Here is a 9,594-nt window from a genome sequence, read left to right as displayed (position 1 = left end):
GGTGTAAGAAGAATCTACATTGCATTAATTCTGTGGATTCTCTTTCAACGGTATGAACAACCAAAACTCATATATTAGCAGTCCATACCCTGAGAACGGAGCTCTTGCGAGTGGATAAAGTTAATTAGAGTATTGTCAGCAGAGGCTTTAATCATATTTCAAGTGCTTTGATTTCTCATTCCTCTTTGCCAAAGCACCACAGAAGAGTTACTGCTGCTTCCTGTGGATAGCGGGGCCGTAATGAGTGACGGCCATGGCAGAATTATCTAGGCTGGATATAGTGGCGCTATGATGATATCTGAGCACAGAATTTACAGCAAAATAAGTCTGCTGATTAGTTTGAAGGCAGTGTACTACTAGCAGTAATAATGCACAGAGATTTATGATCACTGAATCACCCAGCAGCAACACTCCATAGCAATTCAATAGCTACACCATAGCAATGCACTAAAAACCATCCAGAACACGGAAGAAATCCCATAGCAATGCAATAAAAAGAACACCCAGGACAGGCTAGAAACCCCATAACAATGCACTAGCAACAGCATAGCAATATACTAAAAAAACTCCCAGAACACCCTAGAAAGGCCTTAACAATGCACTAAAAAATGTGCCTGTGTCTAAATGATTGCCTTGGTGTTCTGGGCGTTTTTGGGATGTTGCAAAGCAGTTTCTTGGGTGTTCTGGATGATTGCCTACTGGCCCAAGCAGTAGCAGCTCCTGACCGTAAATTAAGGGTCTTATCGCTAGTTTATGATAAACATTTTGTAGGCATTAATATTCTAATTAATGAAGACATGTAGAACACTTTTGGTGTTGATTGACAGTCTTTTAGTACACACAACACATACAATACATAGAATGCTATCTTAGAATTTGTATTTATTGCCTCCGAATATTGATTGAGATTGTTACAAGTTGTGCAGAAATTCCAGTGAGAAAAAAAAAGTCATGTCTATTCTCAGAACAAACATAAAACACAACATAGCCTAACTATATAAAGGGTACAATAAAGGATTTATACTTTATTAATTTGATACGCTACTATACATAGGAAGACATGACATGCCAACTAGTTGCTGACCTGATGCAGACTAATATACAGCGCTTAAACTGACTGATATATTGTCTTGATCTGGAGCGAGGTTTACGTAACGTAAAGTGAAAACAAGCGACAGTCTCAAATCTGCCCCATGGCACTAAATTAGAGCGCGCTGCAGTTCCATTTCTCACCACAGATTTACACGGGGAAAATTGAGGGGCGCTGTAGAGCTGGGGAAGGATCAGGCTCTGTCTGTCCTGTTTAGGATTATAATACATGCCTGCCGAAGCCATACCTTAAATTTTAATATATCCTGCTCACTTTATGACATAAAATAGTCTGGAACCCCCCCCCCAAATTGTCCATAGGTCTATGTTTGGGAATAATTTGTTGGCTCTGCCCCATCTGTCCTTTCAGATAAGCCACGGCTGGGCAGAAGTCATAAGAGACCACCATCAGGTGTCTCTGTTATGACTGTCCTTCTTTCAGTTTAAGAGTGTGAATTTTACCATTCAAAAAACATGATACAAATTGTTTAGAAAGTGAATTGCATGCCTCACAATATTAGCTTCATGTCAATAAACAGTTGAGGATGAGCTACAGTATTGGTGATGCTTATACTTCAGCAAAGACCACTAATGGTAATCATGTTAGGAGGCGAGGCTTTGTTCTGGTGGCCATCAGTTAAAGCACAATAAAATATTACCTGCATGAAAACACCAGGAGGCCCGGATCCATACAGTCATCCCAGGATGCACCATAATGAAAGCAAGAATAAAACGTATTGTGACACCAAAAAATGAGCCCATTTAGCAGGTTTCATTTTGATTTGACACTGTACAGTAGAACTAGTTATGTGCTTCCTGCACAAGTCAGGAGTGTGGTCAGCTGCTCCCCCTAGTAGTTAACAGAAGAAGTACAAAAAGCTTGCTCAGTGCCAGTGAGTTTAAAGAGCCAGTCTGTTGTTTCATTATGACATTAAGATGCTTGAGTGCCATTTACACACACTGATTTTACAGAGACTGTTCACCCAAAAATTAAAAATGCATTTCTGTTATTGTTTACTCACTGCCATGTTGCTTAAAACTTATACATTAGGTTTAATGAGTGGAAAGATTTAAACAACTGCTTTTTGAGCTTGAACGCCATTATCAATGCCCAGTATCACTGTATAGAAAAAAAACAACTTGGATATGATCTTCCACAAAAGCATATATCACATGTGATCGAAAATAAAACATCTAAAATATTGTAATGGGTCAATAATATCTATTTGAGCAATTTCTGGGTTTTCAACCTGGGGTTCTGTAGAAACATGTAACACAGAAGAAGAAAAATGACATTCCTAGCTATTTAGATTAACATTAAATAAAGATCTGGGGCTGGTTGCATAAACTGTTTAGACTAGTCTTAAAAAGTTAGTCATCTAATTTTTTTCTTCAAGACTGGTCATAATTTTTTTAATTCAGTTAAGAAAAGGTAGATTGGTCTTATTTGTGACCCTGGACCACAAAACCAGTCTTAAGTGTCAATCTTTTGAGGAATTGAGATGTATACATCATCTGAAAGCTGAATAAATAAGCTTTCCATTGATGTATGGTTTGTTAGGATAGGACAATATTTGGTCGAGATACAACTATTTGAAAATCTGGAATCTGAGGGTGCAAAAATATCAAAATATTGAGAAAATCATCTTTAAAGTTGTCCAAATGAAGTTCTTAGCAATGCATATTACTAATCAAAACTGAAGTTTTGATATATTTACGGTAGGACATTTACAAAATGTCTTCATGGAACACGATCTTTACTTAATATCCTAATGATTTTTGGCATAAAAGAAAAATCTATCATTTTGACCCATACAATGTATTTTTGGCTATTGCTACAAATATACCCCAACGACTTAAGACTGGTTTTGTGATGCAGGGTCACATTTGTATTGGAAAAGTAAGACTGAGTACCCCTTGGCAACTGCTAGTTGGTCAAACTAGTTCTTAAGACAGTCTTAACATGGTGGCTAAGTTTATGCAACTGGCCCCTGAAGAGCATTATAGAACTGGCATACTGAAATATTGGATCAAAATCTTTATTACATTAAAATTAGAATTAAACATTTAAAAAATATATCCTTCAATAATTCCTTTACACTTTCAGTGGATAAAACAGTAAATGCACTGCACAAATTCTCAAAACCATCTCTGCTGATCTCTGGGTCTGTGCATAACCCCCGACAAGCAAAAAAATGGCTTGTCATAAAATTTTATTTGCAAAGGCCTGACTTTCATTCATTCATCATTCTCTCGTACACATTTCATTTCATACTAATTAAATAGCCTAAAACACTCACCAAATCAGTCGCTCACAGATGTGAATATTCAACCAGCTATTTTAAGTTCATAAAATGTCAACAAGACATATAAAAAAATCTAAAATTTAACATCATTCTTGAGATATACTTAGGTAGTTTTAAGTCACATCCATACTGTAATATCCTATAAAACCGTGTCTACACTGGACGCGAGCAATGTATCAAAACCATTCTATTTCAGCTTCTGTCATAATGGAGCAACAGCTGAAAAAGGCTTGTGCACCATTCAGAGCTGAATTTAGAATGCATTTTAAAACAAACAATTCTTGAATTTGAATTCGATTTGAATTGAGGCCAAGATAGATAGATAGATAGATAGATAGATAGATAGATGGATAGATTAACACTGACTACTGATTGGAAGTCCTTAATTTTCAATGACAGCTGGTGATTTGAAATATCATAATAACATGAAATGCATACTAGAAACCAGCAGTACAGAGACTCAGTGACCTCCAGCCATCAAAAATTTTGAAAATGGCCTGCATTGACAAAAAAACTTGTATTGTAGTGTGAACTCTTTCAAGAAACAAAGTTGGACGTATTCATTGTAGAGACGGCTTAAAAATAAAAGAAACCGATGCCTGCAAGAGGTTAAAGTGATACAAAAGTAGATGTTCTGCTTCAAAATCACTTGCAGGAAACATAAACTTGAGATCTCATCTTATTAGTTCTCACAAGAGGCTGAGCTGGACAGCAGAGGTTGATGTAAAACTCAACAGCATGGCAGATGAAGCCTCAATAGGCGATGCCAGACAGTGTGACGTGATCTTTGAGCTTCAAAAACAATGAGGAGTCTATTAAAACTTACGAGGAGTTTCTTTTTCTTTGCGCCGTGTTCTTTCATAATTACCCATGTGATCTTGTGCCATAATGAAAAAAAGTTTTAGTTGAAAGGGGGGAAAAGGTTTTGAAGCAGCCAAGACACACAGCAAGTCGTCTCCAGTGAAGCCGAGTGGAAAAAAAGAGGGGTTTTTCAGCATTATTAAAAGATGCAATTTGTTTTGACAGGTTTCTGGCATATTCTCTGCGTGACAATAAATCAGATGTATGTTTTTGGCTCCTCGCATCCCTGAGGGCAATTCAAAGTCCTTCACAGTTTGAGAGAAGAGGTGTCAGTGATGATTAGCCCCGCCTCCTGCTCCACAGCCATTGGTCACTTTCAAATGTCCATTATTGTCCTCGGTCACACTGGTTTCCCCGTCCTCTTCTTCTTCATTGTCGCTTCTCTCGTCTTTGGTTAACTGTCAAAAAAGTATATTAGGGAAGATAGTTCAAAATGAATTTAGTCAACACAATAGCTAAAACACTCTTTTATTTTTAAAACAAAAAAATGTTTACACCCATGCAAAACATCACTTTAGAGAGAGAAAAAAAAAGATTTGTCAATTTTATTTGTAAAAGCCTGAGTTCCTTCACCTCAATTTATTCTTTAGTCATTCTCTCATACGCGTATCTGTAGAAAACTTTACCCCAATTCAGACTCAAAATTGTGAGATGTAAACACAGAATTGTGAGATATAAACTCAACAAAACTTTTTTCTGTTTTTGTTGTTGTTGTTTTATTTTATCCCCTGCTAAAGAATAATACATTTAAAAAGTTATAGCAGCATCTCACAATTCCAAATTTTTTTCTTGCAATAGCTGGTTAATATCTCATGATTCTGACTGTTCTATAATATAAACGTGAAAGTTATTGTCCTCGGTCACACTGGTTTCCCCGTCCTCTTCTTCTTCATTGTCGCTTCTCTCGTCTTTGGTTAACTGTCAAAAAAGTATATTAGGGAAGATAGTTCAAAATGAATTTAGTCAACACAATAGCTAAAACAGACTCTTTTATTTTTAAAACAAATCTGCGATTAAAAAATTGTTTACACCCATGCAAAACATCACTTTAGAGAAAGAAAAAAAAAGATTTGTCAATTTTATTTGTAAAAGCCTGAGTTCCTTCACCTCAATTTATTCTTTAGTCATTCTCTCATACGCGTATCTATAGAAAACTTTACCCCAATTCAGACTCAAAATTGTGAGATGTAAACACAGAATTGTGAGATATAAACTCAACAAAACTTTTTTCTGTTTTATTTTATCCCCTGCTAAAGAATAATACATTTAAAAAGTTATAGCAGCATCTCACAATTCCAAATTTTTTTCTTGCAATAGCTGGTTAATATCTCATGATTCTGACTGTTCTATAATATAAACGTGAAATTCTGTGAAAGAAAAAAAAATTGCGAGAAAAAAGTTGGAATTGTGAGATAAAAAGTCACGATTACCTTTTTTCCAAAGAGGATACCAGCTTCCTTACATAAAAGCTAAATAAATAGCCTAAAACATGCGCCAAATTAGTCGCTTAGAGTTAAAAAAAAACAATAATAATTTATATTCAGCACAACAGCTAAAACAATTCAAGAAAGAGAATTTGAGTGGTGTTTATCCATGCAAAACTATGCCAGGTTGTTTCTGTGTGGTTACTAAATGGTTGAGTGTTTTTTTTACATGCCAAAGTTTAATATAAGTTTGTTTAAATCACTAACCCAAAGTATGATCCATATATAAGCAGCAGGTTTACTGGTCCTTAGCTTAGCAAACATTTAAAAATCAAACAATAAGCATGCCGATCTTTGAACTTCCTGTACTTCGGAAAGCCAAAATCAAAACCCCAGCATCTGAAATCTGAAAATAGAAACATTTTTGAAACATAAACCTAACGAGCCATTTGTAGAAACCAGATGCAGATACACAATCCATCATCCATCGCAAATGAATCTGAACAGTCTGATGTGCACTAAATCACGACTAATTAGGTCCCTTTGTGCAACAGGCTGCAGGTACGTGGAGCAGAGAAGCGATTGAATCTGGCATCCCTCATCCGCTGTGCATTTGCGAGAGATCATGTACGCTGCCAGTGCAATCACTCTCAAATTATGACTCACCTTTTTCAATAGACTGAGCTGGAGTGAAAACAATAGAGCACTAAATACAGGCTGGCAGGGCTTATTTTAATCAGAACACCAGTGTAACTGGAAATAACAGAACAACGGCACAGACCTGGATAACTCAGTCACTGTTACGAGCTTGTGTCATCGTTTCTGTTCGGAGTATAATTCATGCAGGATGGCTTTGTCTATAACTGCTATTATATGCATCTTTGTTTTAGTGTGTTTAGCATTAATCAAGGCATGTGTTTCCTACAGGAGTTTGCTGTTGCAACAGGGAGCTCTGACCTAAACAATAATAACATTATTTGTCCAAACATATTATTCACATACTGAAAACATTAATACTTTTATTCAACAAGTATGCTTTAAACTGATCAAAAGTGACAGTACACAGATATTTATAATGTCAAAAACGAATCATATTTCACATAAATGCTGTTTTTGAACTTTCTATTCATCAAAGAATCCTAAAATATCCTAAAAATATTAAGCAAAACTGTTTTCATTGATATGATTGAACGAGAATTCATTGATACTAATCAGAAATGTTTCTTGAGCAGCAAATCAGCATATTAATATGATTTCTGAAGGATCATGTGACACCGAAGACTGGAGTAATGATGCTGGAAATTCAGCTTTGATCACAGGAATAAATTACATTTTAAAATGCATTCGAATACAAAACAGTTATTTTAGATTGTAATAATATTTCACTATTTTTACTGTATTTCTGATCAAATAAAAGCAGCCTTGGTGAGCAGACTTATTTCAAAAACACTGACACCAAACATTTTAACTGTATATAATTATACTATATATATATATATATAAATTTATATATTTTGAAAAATATTTCAACTGAGCTTAAAATAACTATTTTTAATCAAAATAAATATATTTGATATATTTTCACAATGATGCGCTTGAATATTGATTCAGGAATCACTGCATTAATGTTTCATGTTGAAGCCATGAAATGCCATGACAGACACCAGAATGCAGGAATTTCTTCCTCTGAGAAGAAAATGTGACTCATGAACTCATTTATTGTTTCAAATGGCCAATGTGGTCATCTAGCAGGAGGTAATACGAGTTTCCATATACAGTATCTCATATACAGATCTTACCTCTAGTGAGTAATCTTAAATAAGCATATGCCACGTACACACTGCAAAATTTTAGGAGTGACACCAGCATTAAAATACAGTAAATCCCATAAATTATCATTCAGGAGTCCCTCCCACAATTGCTCTAAGGAAGAAACGCAAAAACAGTCTAACTTGTTTGGTGTTGGTTATAGTTCACAAAAGTAATACAATTTACAATACATTGATTCAAAATAAATGATTTTTCAGGTGGGAATTTGGCTGTAGAATGTGGTTGTCACACATTACCAAAATGACAAACCAGTGACAACCATATTGACTGTAACGGCAGTGTTCATCTCTATTACACTGACCTGCATCATATTTGCTGAATGAAATCCAGTACTTGTTTCTCACAAATTTAAGGCCGCTGATTCCAAAGATAGCGCCTGTTTTACTCTAGCATGTTAGTTTCTCACAAAATATGATGCATTTCGTAACATTTTTGCTTTAGACAGCCATTTGTAAGGTGAATAAGTCTTGTATTATGTTAATATCAGGACATATTAGGCCTTTTATGCAAATCAGTTTTTGTTTAAGATGCAGGGCACACACCGTACAGCCTAATTACAAATGTGTTCATGTGCTGTACCAACCCACACTGGTATAACCAGCATTATGGGATGGTTAACTAGACCAGTAAAACCAGTGTTGATACAATAATACTCACAATAGGACATTTAAGGGTGACAATAAATGAAAACAATGCTTCTTTTAAACCGCTTTAGTCAGAAACTCATAAAATGAAATAGTTCAGTGCATCCAGAACTTTCCGACTGCACAACGGCCAGAGTTTTATGACTTGTTAAAAGTCATACGGTGTCGGTTGTGTCTGTTGAGATGATTGATAACTAGCCCGAGAGTGGTAAGGTAACAGCATTAACGGTATTTGTTAGTAACATATGACCGACGGGCTGCAGAGATGCACTTCAATACGCTTATTTTTGAGTCATTCAGATCCACTATGCCTGTAACCATCTTATAAATGATTTTATAATGTATTCAGGGCTTTTCACACAATGCTTAACCCTGGGTTAATGTCTTTTTAACCTCGGGTAAAGCAGTGTTTCACACTTATAATGTTAAAAGGGGTTAGCGATGCTTTTAACCCTCAGTTATGAAGATCTGCTCCAACAAAATGTGGTGCCAAAGGTATAAAATTATAGAGAATGTTACAGAGAGTCGTTTAGAAACAGACAACCAATCATAAACTGATTCACTGCTTTCCTCATTAAATATTCATGAGATCTGCACATTCACAGTTTAGTGTCAGTTTGTTTTTTGGCCTTCAGGTTTCAGACTTGAGAAGAGCAGATTGATCACAGCATTTACACAGATGCACAGGCAAACACAAGTCGCATACAGTAGCCTATGTGTCCAATAAATTTGCAAAAAAATAAATCTCAAAATATGACTAACCAAAATTATTTGCTAACCCAATGTAACGTGAGACCAATCAAACAAGACAATTTTTAAAAAATGAAGTCCCAAATTTAAAAGTAGAAGAACTTACACTTCCAAAGAGGAACATCTTCACCATGCATAGAATCAGATACGCCCAGAATATGTGCAGCATCAACAGGATGACAAGCATGAAGTTAAAAAAGTAATATCCAAAGAACGGCGGGTAATAGTCGGGAGGATAAACCCACGTGCAGTGAATGATCCTGGAATAAAGATGCACGAGACAGAGACAGTTTTTAATATCAGTTGTAATAAACAAATAATGCATGTATGTTATGTAAAATACACCTGAGACTCTTTATCAGAGCTTGGAAATAACAGTCACACAATTCTCACCAAAATGGAAACATTATGAGTCGCGTGACTATGAAGACAGCAGCAAATACCACAAAGATGCCGTTGCATGTGCTTTCCCATTTGGCGTAGTTGAAGATCTTAGCGGACTGCGGAGAATTAACACAAAAATAACAAACTGGTGCAGTTCGTACAGGGTTTTTACAGTTAACTAAAACTATATAGTCTTTTATTATTTGAAATAAAATAAACTGTAAATAAAAAATGTAATTATATATACAGTATATATATATATATATATATATATATATATATATATATATATATATATATATATAT

The 9,594-nt window shown here is 35.3% G+C and overlaps 1 protein-coding gene across 6 annotated transcripts in view; it reads right to left on the bottom strand.

The window, feature by feature from the left end:
• Window positions 1-3,052: 3,052 nt before the first annotated feature.
• LOC107562918 (ceramide synthase 2-like) overlaps window positions 3,053-9,594 on the bottom strand; it is a 30,714-nt gene continuing 24,172 nt past the window's right edge. For 4 of the 6 annotated variants that reach the window (XR_001606053.1, XR_001606051.1, XR_001606052.1 and 1 more), the window contains exons 9-12: window positions 9,298-9,404; window positions 9,011-9,164; window positions 5,948-6,086; window positions 5,107-5,174 (exon numbers count right to left, since the gene is read on the bottom strand). Coding sequence is in view for 2 of the 6 variants with exons in the window: in XM_016247696.1 (XP_016103182.1) it covers window positions 4,526-4,654; window positions 9,011-9,164; window positions 9,298-9,404 (390 nt within the window). In the remaining 4 variants the exon portion in view is untranslated. Of the gene's footprint in view, window positions 4,655-5,106; window positions 5,175-5,661; window positions 6,087-9,010; window positions 9,165-9,297; window positions 9,405-9,594 lie in introns of those variants that run through there. The other 2 variants (XM_016247696.1, XM_016247677.1) reach the window with 2 other exon arrangements.

Source organism: Sinocyclocheilus grahami, unplaced genomic scaffold, assembly GCF_001515645.1.
Source record: "Sinocyclocheilus grahami isolate Dianchi unplaced genomic scaffold, SAMN03320097.WGS_v1.1 scaffold24.1, whole genome shotgun sequence".
In the NCBI taxonomy this organism is placed as follows: Eukaryota; Metazoa; Chordata; class Actinopteri; order Cypriniformes; family Cyprinidae; genus Sinocyclocheilus; species Sinocyclocheilus grahami.
The sequence above is the reverse complement of the archived record's forward strand: the minus strand, read 5'-3'. Positions and strand labels throughout refer to the sequence as shown.